Consider the following 16,549-nt stretch of genomic DNA (forward strand, 5'->3'; position numbering starts at 1 on the left):
GTGTAAAACCATTCAAACGGGAAAACCAATGGTCTAATCTATATAAAAAACGAGAAACGAGAAACACTTATGAACCACATCAACAAACGACAACTACTGAACATCAGATTCCTGACTTAGGACAGGTGCAAACAATTGCAGCGGGTTTAAACGTTTTAATGGTACCAAACCTTCACCCTTATCTGAAACAATAGTGTAACATCACAACATAGAAAGACACACTATAAAATATCAATTGAAATGGCTTAAACTACTTAAACTATGAAATATAAATTAATTCATGAGCATATATGAAAAAGTCTTATCTGGGTCAAATATTGATATACTTGATATTTAGTTATATAACTTGGTGTTTATAATTTTTGCCTTAATTATCTTGAAAAGCTCCAGTTGAAAGAGAGAGGGTAAAAACTCAGCTATAATAATTAACTCATCAAGGACTTTTGAGTAAAATTCTTTTTCTTACTCCTTTTCAGATTGCCGATTCCTTGGTTAATATATTTGGCCATCAACGGAGGTTCAGTTGATGTAAATAGCAACGGACTTGTTTGTTCCATTTTCTTGTTATTTGTTATGCTCATCACTGTGATTGCTACGATAGCTATATCGAAGTGGAAAATGAGTAAGCCATTAGGAGCATCAATGTTGGTTCTGTACATCGTTTTCGTTGTTCTTAGCGTGCTCTTGGAAGTCAGTGTTATCAAATGTCCTGTTACTTGAAAGATTATAAAGAAGACTGAAGACATTATATAAAGAACAAATATAGATAACCACAAAACATTTAAGTTTTACTATCATTATTTTATGAAGCTGCGGTCAACCGTGACATTTAAACTGGTACCATCAATAGTTACTCCAAGTAGTTGATCCACATAAAGTTGATGAATAGAAACATTGCCATAACACTGTAAACAGCAATAGTTACTCTAGCCTCATAAAGAAGATGAAAAGAAACGTTGACCATACAAGTGTTATATAACCTCATCAATAGTTCTTCTGTCCTTGTAAAATTGATGAAAAGAGACAAATTGATACAACACATTGTGACAGCACCACCTTCTGTACAGAAGAGCAGATAATGATTGAATACCATTTTTGTTATTGTTAATTCTGTTACAATTATCACTAAGCACCATTCATGCACTATATATCACTTTCGACAGATCATTTGGGGATTTTTTTTGCTGCTTCGAAATTTTACACATTTTTGGTTCTTGAGTTTTGCCCCAAATAATTTGGTAAATAGAAAAATTTATGGTTTCTGTTCAAAAACTTGTGAATATTAAACAAATCATTGGAAATTTTAACTCGATGTTATATAAACACTTAACGCAAGTTTGGTTCTAATTTGACATATTATCCATTTCCCTATCATGTCTAACTGTTTGGAGACAGGCAACAGATGTCCATATCGATGGACTTATTTTTCTTAAATTTCTTAATACAGTTAAGCATTCCACAAATTTTGTTATATGTATAAACTGATTTGATTTACAACACTTGTTATCACAGTGGTTAAGATATAACATTCCGTAACAGTGTTTATGCCAGAGAGTGTTTGAAATAAATGCTGGTAGTATACTTTGATCTAATAGTGTGTTCTTTTTCGACCTACAGTTGAAATTCAAAATATGAGTGATTCTTACCCAATTGTATTTTCGCACTAAGAAAAACAAAACTAACATTTCTGACTTTGCTATACTTTTTTTTTGAGGAAAGATAATTCTCTTAAAATATTTTTTTATTGAAGAAAGTAGGAATTTATTAACTAATCAGAGAACAGATTACAGACCTACCAAGAGAGGTAAATTGAATATGAAATTCTCTGAAGAAAAATTCTTTTCTCAGAAACTAAGGAAAGTTTAATAGAATTGTTTATATGATCAGATAAATGATTTAAGATGTAAAGGAAGAATTTGTGAATTTTAGCAGAAATATTGATCAAATCAATTCACAAATGGTAAATGCTCAATTTTGTACTTTTATTACATTTGAAATCTTCTGATAGTACGTACATGTATTGTAAGTGTGCAGTGGCAGGTTTACATACAATGTCCTTAGCAAGTACAAAAATTTCTGGAAAAAAAAATAACGAAACAATCACTTTAATCATGATCATCAACCATCAAATATATATTTCAACCATCGTGATTCTTCATATTTCAAATGACAAAAATTCTTTTTTTTTCCCAGCCAAAATTATCATTTTTTTTTTTAACTCAATGCAGTAGGATAACAAATAAAAATTATCTCCCCTTATCAATTTTAACAGTAAAGGGTATGTTGATTGTTTTTTGTGACTTAACAGACATTTAAAAAAAAAAAAAAATTATGAAATCTGCATTTTGTTGTTAGTTTCGCTACGAATTTAAGCAATAAGACACCAAAACTGACTGGAATGGAGAGAAAACCTTATAGTCTTACAGGTCATTTTTCATTTTTTCCATCCAAAATTATCAATTTTTTTTTTATCTGAATGCAGTAGGATAACAAATAAAAATTATCTCCCCTTATCAATTTTAACAGTGAAGGGTATGTTGATTGTTTTTTGCGATTCAACAGACATTTAAAAAAAAATAAGTTATGAAATCTGCATTTTGTTGTTAGTTTCACTAAGAATTTAAGCAATAAGACACCAAAACTGACTGGAATGGAGAGAAAACCTTATAGTCTTGCAATGTCATTTTTCATTTGTAAAGTTTAAAATACATTTATTATTAAATATTTGTGAAAGATAAAAACTGTAGTCAATTGTACTAGCACAATTTATGTATATAAATACTGCACTTGTGTTTATTTACATTTTTACTTTAAACAGCCAAACTGTAGAAACAATACCATGTATGTTATCTTAATAGTAATACTTTAATTTGATCTGACTTAGACAACAAGTTGTCATATTCCAGATTTTTATTTATTATTTTCAGTTTTTGTTGGTTTTGTTATTATAGTGTACAATTTATTTATTTCAGCATTTAATTAATGTCATATTTTGTACTGGGACTTGTATAGTCTTTCTTATACATATGTTAATCATTTGATACATTTTTTTATCCGAAAGTTTAAATATATTTACAGAAGTTTTTTTTTGCAAGGCACATACATGTCTTAATGTGTTAATCGTATACTTATCTATGTTTAAGAGATAAAAACACAAAATAGTTATCAGATGATTAACGTTTATCATTAATTTCTATAATTAAAGCTTTTGATTTACCATGTAATGCAGAATTGTATGTTTCAAATTCAAAACCAGGATTTAAATTATTTAAGATATGAATGATAAACAATTACAAGTACTGATAACCATCTTAAAGTTTGTATTTCAAGGGAGATAATTTGGTGTAGAACTTAAAGAAGTAGTTAATATCTGTTATTTGGTTCCTCATATTAAAAATACTGGAGTCATTTTTGTCTTGCCTTGACGGCATCAAAAAGCGAGACATAGGTATGCCGTTTCCGGCGTCTGCTACAGCAGCATAAAAAATTTATTAGTTTGTGATTAGGTCAGTTTATGGGGAAAAACTAGTGGTATGTGAATGATATTTGGAATGCACTTAAAATTTGCATTGGCACATCTCATTTCCATGGAGATTATTTTGCCCCACCTCTTCAGTCATGGTCTATTGACTTTGAAACTTTTGCTTAGCTTACATGTATTAGTTTGTGATTAGGTAAGTTTATGGGGAACCACTAATGGTAGGTCAATGATATTTGGCATGCAGTTGTATTTGCATTAGCACATCTCATTTCATTGGAGATTATTTGGCCCTGCCCCCTCAGTCATGGTCTATTGACTTTGAAACTTTTGCTTAGTTTACATGTATTAGTTTGTGGTTAGGTCTGTTTATGGGGAACCACTAGTGGCAGGTCAATGATATTTAGTATGCAGTTGTATTAACATTGGCACATCTCATTTCCATGGAGATTGTTTGGCCTTGTATCTTCAGTCATGGTTCATTGACTTTGAATATTTTGCATAGCTTACAAGTATTGCTATTTTAATTTCAACATTTGCATTTTACTATCAAAATAACAAAAAGGCAAGACATATCTCATTGTTAATAGTTTATTCAAGTTCTAATTTATATATTTCATTGATAAAATTAATAGAATGATATAGTCTACTCGTTTAGTGCTGAAATGTAACAATACAAAGGTAGATGTTTGGTACTCAAAATTTATTTTGACCTTATAGGTTAATGCTCATTTTAGTTTGGTACAGTATTATTAAACTCTAAGTCATTTTATTTTTTATATAACTTTTGTTTTATTTCTGTAGATTGTTTTTTTTTGTCTAGTTATTTGACATGTGTATTTCAGTCATCCAATATTGTCTAGCATTTTTTAAACTTTTGTATTTTTTTCAAAAGTGATATTCTCATTTTAACATTGAAGTTTTATTTGCAGAAATTTAAAACCCAGCATGGGTATGAAAAGAAATGAAATGATTGTTTCAATTAAGATATAATCTATGTTAAAATTCTTTTTTTTTTCTGTTGAGATTTTTCGCTTAGGTCCACAGATTGATTTTAGTAGTTTTGTGAATTATGTTAAAATTTTACCAAAAATAAAACTTCCTTTCAACAACTTTCATGGAAAATGAGAGAAATAATAAAAGAAGTCAAATGAAATTAAAAATGCTAATAACTATGATCTCTATATCTTATAGATTAGAGGATCTATGCTGAATATTTTCTATCTTTATATATTATATTGATATACTCTACAAAGTTTTGCATTCATTTGCTTTGTTTAAAAACCACGTTATTTGTTTTTATAGCATATTTTTGTAGACTTTATTATCTAGTGCTGGTTTGCTGGAGGAGAGTCATGTAAATATTTTGTTATTTAATGAAGTCGGACCAAGTTTTTTTATGGATGATAAAATTAATAATTTATTGAAATATGAACTATTTTGAAATAATAATTGAAATGTGAACCATATGTAGAGTACTGCAAGAAGTGTGTCGAACATTTATTTTATGGTTTTTCATAGATATGATGTATAACTTGTTTTATTACCTTTTTGATAAGAATGTCTGGTTGAATTATTGGTTTTCACAAAATCAATGGGGACTCAACTTACCTGAAACAAATTGTCTAAGCATGCAATCGACTTCTTAAAGCACTTTTGTCCAGATTTTTCAACATCAACTTTAAATAAGTGAACCATTGGAGGAAAATGGTGTGTAATGCTGAAGTTATTGATTTGAAATATTTTGCAATGAGATTTTTAGACTCTGGTTAGAAGAAACTTGTTGATTTAAGCCATATAAGTTCATTCAGCTTCCTTAATTTGTTTGTACCTTGGTATTCAAACTAGAACTGTGGCTCTTTTCACAAAACATCTTACAACAAAAATTGATTGTACGTTATTTAAGGAATGACTATAATATTTTTTCTGTCTATGAAGAAATAACATCAAAAATGTGGTGCACACTGAATAACCGGCGTAGCGGGTTATTTTAAAGTGTGCACCACATTTTTTATGTTATTTCGAATAGACAGAAAAAATATTACAGTCATTTCTTATAATTTAATTCTAAATTCCATTTTAAACCGTAGTAAACCATGAAAAAACGTTAATGACGTCACGGTCACATGACAAAATTATGTCTATGAGCTGATAAACAAAACAACGTCAGCCAATCAGAAGACGCATTACATCCAAAATTAAATTATAATGAAATGTTCTTGACTTATGAGTAATATTTCTGGTAAAATATTTTGTGAAAAGACTTGCTGATCATTATAATAAATCATCCTAATCTTATGAATGTTAGTAGATTTTAGAAAGATACTGATGGTAGAATGTTAACAGCATATTCAGAGAGAATATGAGAATTTGATAAAGTTTAAAAGATTGACCTTCTACTATTAATGGTAGAGGTTACATTTATATTTAAAGACCAAAAAACAGTTCGAATCTTATCTTGAAATTTAATATGAAAATTAAAAAATGTGGTATATCATTGCCAATATGACAACTATCTACCAGAGACCAAAGTAGAGGCTGTAATCAATTAGTTGTCACTGTACAGCCTTCAACAATGAGCAAAACCCATACCACATGGTAAGCTATATAAGGCCCCAGAATGACAAATTGTGAACTAATGTATCAAAATTTATTTTACATATACAGTCGATTCTCATCATTTCAAAGTTGATTGGACTGACAATAATAATTTGGAATAAGACGATTTTTGTTAAATAAGAAGTAAATTCAAAGCAAATCTATCAATTGGGACAGATATATTACTTTGAGATAACAAGAATTTTTAAATGATATAAAGTTACAGATAAGGAGAGTCATTTGTATTTGTAACTCTGGAAAACAGTATTTATAAATAAACTTTCATTTCAATTAGACATATATATTGTTTCCATGGTAATAATAATTATTGAGCCAAAGTGCACCCTGTGTTAGTACAGTGTTTTGTTTGAATTGTTTGTTATATTTGTTTATTATTGACCATGACTTGTGATTATGTGATATTAATTGTTTTTCTCCGTCCGTTATCATTAAAGTTTTTTTAGAGAACCTTGCTATTATTGTTTGTTTCCTTCCCATATTAATATTTTGCCAGGGTATCACTTTATTCCTTTGTCTAAAGGCCACAAACTTTTATTACTTTTAATTTTGAACAAATCTGACAGGATAACATGTTGTTATATAGAATATATATGTAGAACTCGGAGGTGTGTCATCATGGTCACGCTGAAGTGCAATAGTCTATACAGAAATGTGATGGTCTATTTGATGCATGATGGCTAGTTTAAAATTTACAGATGTACAATAATTACGAGAAGAACATGTAGATTTTTTTAATAGTTAGTAAATAAATTTACATTTATTATTGTATATGTCTGTCCTAATTACAATTGCATACTAAATGAAAGATAGTCCTCTCTGATTTTTCTACATGTGGACATAATTCTGCATTAACATTTTATCATGAGTTCCTCGTTTACCATAATATTATAACACGTATAGTCTGTCTACGGACCAGTATGTTTTTAGAGATTTTCTCACTCCATAGAATGTAAAAATGAACCTTTTGTAGATTTCGAAAAAAATTCGCTACAAAATGTTGACTTTCCCATATCCACCAATCCTCCCTGTTTCTTGTAGTATTTAAGTTAATAAGCCCCTTATCAACTTAAAAACTTGGAAAACTGCTTCTAACATACAAATTGACTTCTACATCGACATGAAAAGCATTGAAAATGTAATTTGTGTAGACCATCACACTTCGGCGTAGCTATCAACAAGATAGCATCACAATGCCACCATGGCACTTCAGCTTCATAAAAAACACACACTTCAACGACAAACCATCGCACCTCAGCGTGACCATCGCGGTTCAGAGTCCTACATATATATATATATATACATTATCTTTGAATATGGTTTTTATTTTTTATAAAACTTAGTAAAAGGTATAAAAGTAAGACTTATAGAATATTTTGTGCAAAGTTAAAACAAAAAATCACATTTAAGAAAAGCAGTGTAAAGCTTTAGTCTTGTTCTCAAATTAGATTATCATAAACAAAGTGATAAATGGAAAATAACTGCAGATTATTAAAATACAAATGTATGCAGTCAATTTGTTTGGGAAAAGCATGTGGAGACCAAACAAAATATCATGTTCAATTTCAACATGCAGAGATATCATATTTAATGATTCAAACTTGGATGAATTTGGTAGTCCCTCTATGAAGATTTTTATTGTAAGCAAATTCACTGGAACTGGGACTGGGAAGCATTGGATCTCCTAATCAGAAAGTAAATACAAGCTAAGAGAGTTGAAAGATACCAAAAGACATTCAAACTCCTGAATTGAAAACAAACTAACAATGCTATGGCTAAAAACAAAAAGCGACCAAAAGACAAACAAGTGTATACAAAACACAACATAGAAAACTGAGCAACACGAACCCGACAAAAAACCAGGAGCGTTATCAGGTGTTCTGGAGGTGTAAGCAGATCCTGTTCCATATATAGCACTCATGCAAATACAAACCCAGTGACCAGCCTAATTTGGTAAGTCACATTCCAGGAAAAGAGGACAGTATTGTGGCTAAAACAACTGGAACGTTATCCGTCTTCATCTGTGAAACTTCATCCATAAAATTGTAAAAAGGATGATTTCAACTTCTCCTCTTGGAACTCTGGGTTAAATAGCTTCTTTGTAAGCAGCAACCTTCTATATATCAAGGAAATCACGATAGGAAATGCAAACTCTGGCATATCGTATCAATTGAGAGATATATACTCTATATGCAATACAGAGAATATAGGGAATGCTTGTAAAAGTGTAAAAAAGTCAAAAGTTTTGATACTATTGCAATAGGAAAGAGACTTAGATTATAATGTACTCTAACAGATCTTTGAATTGTTTTAGTATCCACATCTTATTCACACCTGTAGAGTAGGTCGTTTCACAATAACTTTCGTGGAGCACTTTGAAAACCCAGCAATATAATGTTGTTTGTAAGGACACTTAGGTAATTTAGTTTCCAATACTTTGGTTGAAATTTCCAAAGGAACATAGAACTATATCATTATTATTCAGGATTTCCTTCTTGGTATATGTGTTGGGAGTATATGTTGAGTTTCCAAATGATTTGTCGATACCTACTACCTTTATCAAGCAGTGTATGTATTGTGAAACACAAAAACGATGTTGTTTGGGGGTTTATCTGCGGGGACAGAACAATAGATTTGTCATGGAGATAGGATCGGCTCTTAGCAACATTCGAATCTTTAATTTCGATGTAGCTTGTGTATTCATAAACCCATTCTGTTTTTAAATTCTAATTTGTATCAACGACCTCACAGCATGCCTGGCATAATCTTCGACCAGGGAAATATATATGTCTGCTTCGACTGAATCAATTAGTATTTTGAAGTTGTGTCTCTAATTGAAATGAGACACAACTTGACCACAATAAATAAATACACTCATACTGATTCATCATATATACATAGTAATAGATTTTAATATTATATTTTAAGATTACATCACTTTAAGATTTTAATAATACTAACATCGCATGTAAGTGTAGATATCACTACGCTTGACAATACGTCAACACATTACAGACATAGAACTCTGATCCATGAACCAAACTTTCGTCTTTTTTCCCCTTCTTATAACACTGAACTGAAATCACTACTGTATTACAGAAGTCCAAGTCATTCATAGTTAGCCAGAACTGGTGATCCCTCATACCTGACTACCTCCACAGGGTCAGTGTGGGAACCTCCACGCTTGACTATAACACAAACTCTGCAATTCCTATTCATCCAGATAGTAGTCTCTCCATAACACTTGTTATCCAGGGTCAGTGTGGGGATCTCTACGCTAGACATCTCCTCAAAATAAGTTACTAAGCATAATCCTCTGAGCACTCACTATCTGACAATATAGCATATATCAAAATCTGGGTCAGTGTGGGAAACACCACGCTCGGCCATAATACACAAGAAACATTCCCCACATAGGCAAATAGAAGTTTTACCACAACATCCACCTAAAATAGCATTAGTAACTAGATCAAGGAACAGGATTCTGACTCAAATATTTACACCATCAAAAATCCAACAGAAAGCACAGGGATATAAATTAAACCAGCCAAAAGCTGCAAAGAAGTTAATAGCAGCCACTGACAGATCCCAACACTACAAAATAGAGTTTAAATATGGTAATATTATTATGGAACTCACACCAGGGGCCTTTCTTGTCTTTATAGACAGTCTTGACAACCATTTAGCCTCAAGTCCGAACCTCAAATTAGTTCATACGAACAAGGCGGATGATACTGGCGAGATGGTAGTAGAGCGGTCAATATCTGTAGCTCTGGCCTCGAGACCATCATAACAACTCTATCGAATAAACATGTACCATACCACATGCAGACTGGAAATAAATGGGCGACATGCAGAACAATTCATCCAAGAACTGAAAACCATAGAACAACCAAACCAAAATCTGCAGAATTTAAATGAGATCATAAAGAATAAATGCCAAGAATACCTGCTACAGAAAAATCCTGCTGCCTCAATAACTCGGACAGACAACATTTTAGTGAAAGATTCATCAACATCAGTACAAAAATGATGGTGCCAACAACCAATGCCCAAAATGTAAGAAAACCTGCCTATCCAAATGTATACTTTGCAACACAGGTAACCACTGGGTCCACTTCTCCTGTGCCAAACTTAAAAAACAGGAGATAACTTTCCTAGAAAGTAAACCAGAAGATTCCCCATATACATTTAAATTATGTCAACAGCAAACTGCAATGCTGCCAAGCTAAAGTAACAGCTCTCAAACACCAGAGATACCTAATAGGACTGAAATATGCATTTTGACGGACAAATACACCTCAGATAAGCTAGAAGTCAAAGCTAATTATTCAAAAGCATTAGTAATAATAACTACAAATGAACGTGATTTGGCAGTAGATATTCTTAACGAACAAATAGATACTAGGGACTCGGGCATCAGACCCAAACAGAAGTCTAGTGATTTAAAGGAACCTATCCACTCTACAGCAACTACACAATTGCTTAATACTGCAAAATCTGTAGATACAATAGTCGCAGCAGATAATTCCAACCCTCTTGTGATTGCTAGCAGTTTAAAGGACATTCAAGTTTCAAAACAAATAGAACTAAGCAACAGGGAAATGAGGCAAAAAGAAATCCGATTAAAGAAAAAGGAAGATGGTATCAAGATATGAAAAAAAAGAGGTAGAAGATTGCAACAAAGATAATGCCAGGCTTAAATCCTACTCTATGAAATTAGAAGAACAGGTTAAGGAATTGGAAAACTCTAACAGGATACTAAGAATGAAAGTAACAGGAAATGACTTTGAAAGTCCAGTTTCCAATGGTATCGAGCCAAAAGTTCCCCATCAGACTATTAACCATAATCAGCAAATGCAACCGGCACACCATCATCAAGCTTGCTGTCAACATCTGCCTGGACAACCATCTCCTCTGAACACAGTCCAACTACTTGAGATGAACAGTCTTAAAAATAACATAAGGCATATAGAAGAAACCCGCCAATTATATAAGAGAATACAGGAACTAGAGATAAACAATATCAACCATAGAATAACAGCCCTAGAATCATCGCAACAAAATATGGGTTACACTCAACAACAGTATAGATTTCCTCAATACATACATCCACCTGTACACCCATGGTACTATCACAGGCCAACCAGTATTCACCAACCTTATGGATACCAGCATCAACCATATATACGTCCACCACCACCAATTTATAACCAGATACCCCCACATGGTCAGAACAATTTAGTGAATCAAACCGCAATGCAAAATGTGATGTTTCCACCGGTTAGCACCAATCCAAAGCAGGCACATCATCAGTATCAAGACCAACATAGCAGGAAAAGTAGAATTCATTCAACAAATCACAAGACTGACGGTCAAAATGTCACTAAAGAAATGCCAACTCTAAGTACAACAGCTAACCTGACTACCGTATTTCAGCCAAATACAAGGAGGTTCATAGAACTACATATGAGAATGTCACAAGAGACCAAGTAACTGTAACTGTAACTCGCAACCCACAACAAGATATAAGGCTGATATGAAGCCACAACAACGGGAAAGACAATTAGTAAATAACGAAAAGGAAGAACTTCAAAGACAAGAAATAGCCCTCAACAATACACAGGAAACCACTCATGACTCCGATATAGAGCTGCAGACACCATACAGTAAAAAGAAAGACTCAGATGAAATTATCAGTAAAAGTCACATAGCATCACCTGTAAATAGTGTGTTAGATTTTAGCTTCAGTAACCTAAATACGCCACAACTTCACTTCAGATAGCACTGAAGATCAGGCAGAAAACCTTGTACATAGTATTTTAGATTTTAACCAATGTAAGAATGACACTAAGAGTCTATCCCCACAAAAACATGAAAATGGGGAATGGGAAGAGAGACAACTAGAAGAGAACCATTTTTTAGAATACAACCAAATACTAAAGGAAAGAGGCTAGAGGATGTCGAAACGGATGAGGATGTAAATATGTATATAAACATTGCCTCATATAACTGTAAAAATGGATTGAACAGTGCAAGTTGTATAGATACGCTGAATACTATGGCCCATGTTATATGGTTACAGGAACATTGGCTTTTTAACTTTGAGCAGAACCTGTTAGGAAAATCTATACAGGGAATAAACTACAAAATCAGATCTGTCGACGATAATAACCCAATACCACCCATACAGAAACCTAGAGGGTACGGTGGAACAGCAGTTGTCTGGTCTAATAAAATAGACCACATAGTTGACGATACTATAGAGGATGGATGTGAACGGATAGTCTGCATTAAGACTGATACCGCACCAACCCCAATAATAGTAGTATCAGTATACATGCCATGTCGAGGAAGTAGAAAGACAAATGATGAATTCAATGAATGCTTCGACATGTTATACGAAATAACTAAGAAATACCAGTCCGACTATAGATTTGTCCTTTGTGGAGACTGGAATTGTGACTTAACTGGGAAAAGTACTGCACGACAATGTAAACTACTTGAGTTTCTTTCAGAATGTGGATACCTGAAGCATCCCACTAGCCACACGTTTGTAAACTCCAATGGTCAGGAATGCTCCACCATAGACTACATATTCCTTCTAGACCCAGGCCAAAATAATAGTCTGAAGATAATCAAATTAGATCTAATTGCTAGTAACACCTCTGATCATTACCCAATACTAGTAATAGGACCTAAAGAAATAAAAGTTTCAACAAAATATAGGAATAAAATCAACTGGGACAAGATTGACATAGATGACTACCAGCAATGTTTGAACAAGAGGCTTCAAACGTTAAAATTAGAAGAGAACCCTAACTTTATTAACACAGAGAAACTTATCAGCATACTAGTCGAGACAGGACAGGAAATGGCTCCACCAAGCTCTAGGCGTAAACCGGCACACTGTCACATCTGGAGTGACGAAATAGGACTAGCTTTGAGAAATAATAAAAATGCCCTACCGGTATTTGCGTGGAAAGAGAATGGAAGGCCACAAGAAGGTCCGTTAAAAGAAGATAAGAATTCAACAATAAAGAAACTCAGAAGCGCCAGGAGACAAGAGATTGCTAGACAAAGAAATGAGTACTTGGAAAAAATAAGGAATGCAAAATCCCAAGACAGTAAAACCTTCTACAAGTTAGTAAATGCGCACAGAGTAAAACCGCAGGTGCAGTTAGAGGAGCTTATAGTGGGAGATAACACATATTCCACACCAGAGAATATCATCAAGGGATGGAAAGAACACTTTGAAAGCCTACAGCTGAACATCTTAAATTTGGTGGGGAAGCATTGCTGAACTGTATTACTGAAATCATAAACAGCTGTGAGGTAGAAAACATCCCAGATCTCATAAAGTTGGGCATACTCTCCCAGTCTCCAAAAGGAAAGGTATGAAAGAGGGACGAAAGATACCAGAGGAACAGTCAAACTCATAGATCGAAAACAAACTGACAACGCCATGGCCAAAAATAAAAAGACAAATAATAGTACAGATGACACAACATAGAAAACCAAAGACTAAGCAACACAAACCCCACCAAAAACTGGGGGTGATCTCAGGTGCTCCGGAAGGGTAAGCAGATCCTGCTCCACATGTAGCACCCGTCGTGTTGCTTATGTTATTACAAATCCGGTAAATAGTCTAATTCGGTAAGTCGAGTCACATTCGTGAAAAGGGAGGGTATTGTAGTTACGACATAAGGAACATATCCGATATCATCTGTGAAACGGTTATTCCATAACGGTCAACCAACTCGTGATGGCGTCCGTAAAATTTACGAAGGGATGACTTCAACTTCACCATTTGGAACTCTTGGTTTAATAGCTTCCTTGTGAGCAACAATCCCCTATCAAGGAAACCATGATAGGGAATACAAGACCGGGAATATCGTATCAATAGGGAGATATATACTCCGTATGCAGGCGCTGCTGGAATGTTGCTACATAGAAATGGAAAGCTCACAATTGGGAAGCTGAAGTCATCTTTTTTGTCGTAAAGTTTTGTTTTCAACCGACCCTCATTGTCAATTTCTAGATGTAAGTCAAGATATGAGGCAGACTTAACTGTATCTGTAGTATCCTTTATCTCTAGTTCGATGGGATAGATTCGTTCAACATAGTCACCAAATTTTGTATTATTTAGTGAGAGAACATCATCTATATAGCGGAACGTAGAGTTAAAGGATATTGCTAACTTCTTATCTTTCTTCCTAAGAAGTTCCTGTATGAAGTCAGCCTAATAATAATAAAGAAACAAGTCGGCAAAAAGAGGGGCACAATTGGTTCCCATTAGAATTCCGACAGTCTGTTGAAAAACACGTCCTCCAAACGTAACAAATATGTTGTCAATCAAGAAATCAAGCATCTTGATAATGTCAGTTTCAGAGAATTTTTTGTTTGAATCAGAGTGATTCTTTACAAAGTAGGATTTATCCCTCCCAAAGACAAGATACTTGTATCTACGTTCGCCATTCTTTTTAATGAAACAAAGTAATACCAACTCTTTCAATTTGTCTTTTAGTTTGGAATGGGGAATACTTGTGTAAAATGTAGAAAAGTCAAATGTTTTAATACTATTGCAAGATGAGAGAGTCTTAGATTGTATGTACTCTAAAAGATCTTTGGAATTTTTTAGTATCCACATCTGGTTCACTCCACCTCTAGAATAGGCAGTTTCACAATAACTTTGGAGCCCGGCTTTGATTGCTGATAAAATAGATGTTAATAATTCAGAAAGAGGTTTCGTGGAGCACTTGGAAGACCCAGCAATATACCATTGTTTGTAAGGACACTTATGTAGTTTAGATATCCAATACAGTGATAGAAGATCCAGTTCTTCATCTTTGGTTGAAATTCCAAAGGAACATAGAACAGACCTATGATTATCCAGGATTTCCTCTTTGGTAAGTGTCGTTAGGGTATATGTTGAGTTTCCAAGTGAATTGTCAATACCTAATTCATTTATCAAGCAGTCTATGTAATGATATTTACACACAAAAACGATGTTGTTTGGGGCTTTATCTGCGGGGACAACAACATATTTGTCATGGAGGTAGGACAAGTGTTTTGCAACATTTGGGTCTTTAAAAATTGACGTAGCTTGGGTATTGATATGCCCATTTAGTGTCTTAATTCGGATTTGTATCAACGACCTAACAACCGTAATCCATTCGGAAAGAGTACCTACGTCTTCTTTCTCGCGTTTAGCCCATTGCCTGGCATAATCCTCGACTGAATCCATCAGTATTTTGAGGTTGTATTTCCAATTGATGGATTTAGGCTCACGATATTTCGGACCTTTGGATAACAAATTTCGCAGGGAAGTGTTATTGACAATGTTGAGGTCTCCGGTAATAACGTGGCCAGCCGGATTATATGTGAATTGGGAAGTAGCACAGGTGCAATCAGGAGGTTTAGACTTGAAGTCGTCAATGTTGAGATCCTGCAAAACGTGTTTGTAATTGAAAATTTTAGTTGCAAATGGTTTGGTATAGGTATAAGAAATTATTGGTACAGACTGATCTTTAAAGTAAGGTGGTATTTTCGACTGAACTAATTTATGATGAAGGATATTGCCTAAGTTGACGCCATCGAGACCTTTGTTGACAAAGGAAAGGTTAAGAAAAGATCTTTTCTCTTTTTCATCTTTTCCAATGCGAACTGGTTTGAAAAGTCTGTGACTTGCAATATCCGAAATGATAGCTGTAAGTTTGTATTGGTTTGAATGAGGGTTTGTAACAGTGGTTTCCAAACATAAATTAAACAGAGAATGAAGTTTTAAAAGGGGTAATGAATACAGTTTCGTGCGAATGTGATGAATGCCTAACGGCTTTTGTATAAATGGCAGCAAGTCATTAATAGACACATCATGCAGAGTAGGTGATGCATAATGACGATGACCATGACTGCGTCTACGTCGAGGAGTAGAGTTGAAAATATTCATTACATTCACCGAGCTACAGGAAGGACTAGATAGAATACCTATACCATCAATTTTGTCATTGCAACCATATGGTGTCGCAGTTCCCAATTGTCGAATCCAGTAGTCCTCTTTTTGTCTACGGAGAGGCGTTGCAAGTTGGGGATTGTTAGTCTTGTGGTATATATTTTCGATTATACGAACTGTCATAGAAACGATGGAATGATCAGGCTGATTAAAATGCTGGTACAGAATGTCGTTTGCATTGAAGTTGATATCTGATCTATGGCCGCACATACGTTGGTTTAGCCTTCCTTTCGTACCACCGACGTAAACCAATCCACAAAGGTTACACTCTAATCCGTAGACGACATTTATAGATTTACAATTCAGATCATCGTAACTTCTAGTAAAGTAAGACTTTTTAGTTAAATTGCTAGTGAATTGAGCGTCTGTTATTAAAATTTCACAAGTTTTGCAGCCATTAGTTCCACATTTCGAAATGAGACAGTGTTGTTCAGAGTCATCAA

The 16,549-nt window shown here is 33.7% G+C and overlaps 1 protein-coding gene across 1 annotated transcript in view; it reads left to right on the plus strand.

Moving 5' to 3' along the window:
* Positions 1-6,544, plus strand: part of LOC127735837 (sodium/potassium/calcium exchanger 1-like) — a 31,197-nt gene extending 24,653 nt beyond the window's left edge. Inside the window, exon 6 of the mRNA XM_052246225.1 lies at positions 477-6,544. Coding sequence (XP_052102185.1) covers positions 477-720 — 244 coding nt within the window. The 3' untranslated portion in view covers positions 721-6,544. The remainder of the gene's footprint in view (positions 1-476) is intronic.
* Positions 6,545-16,549: the final 10,005 nt, after the last annotated feature.

The sequence above is a fragment of the Mytilus californianus genome, unplaced genomic scaffold (assembly GCF_021869535.1).
Source record: "Mytilus californianus isolate M0D057914Y unplaced genomic scaffold, xbMytCali1.0.p SCAF_3, whole genome shotgun sequence".
Lineage (NCBI taxonomy): Eukaryota > Metazoa > Mollusca > Bivalvia > Mytilida > Mytilidae > Mytilus > Mytilus californianus.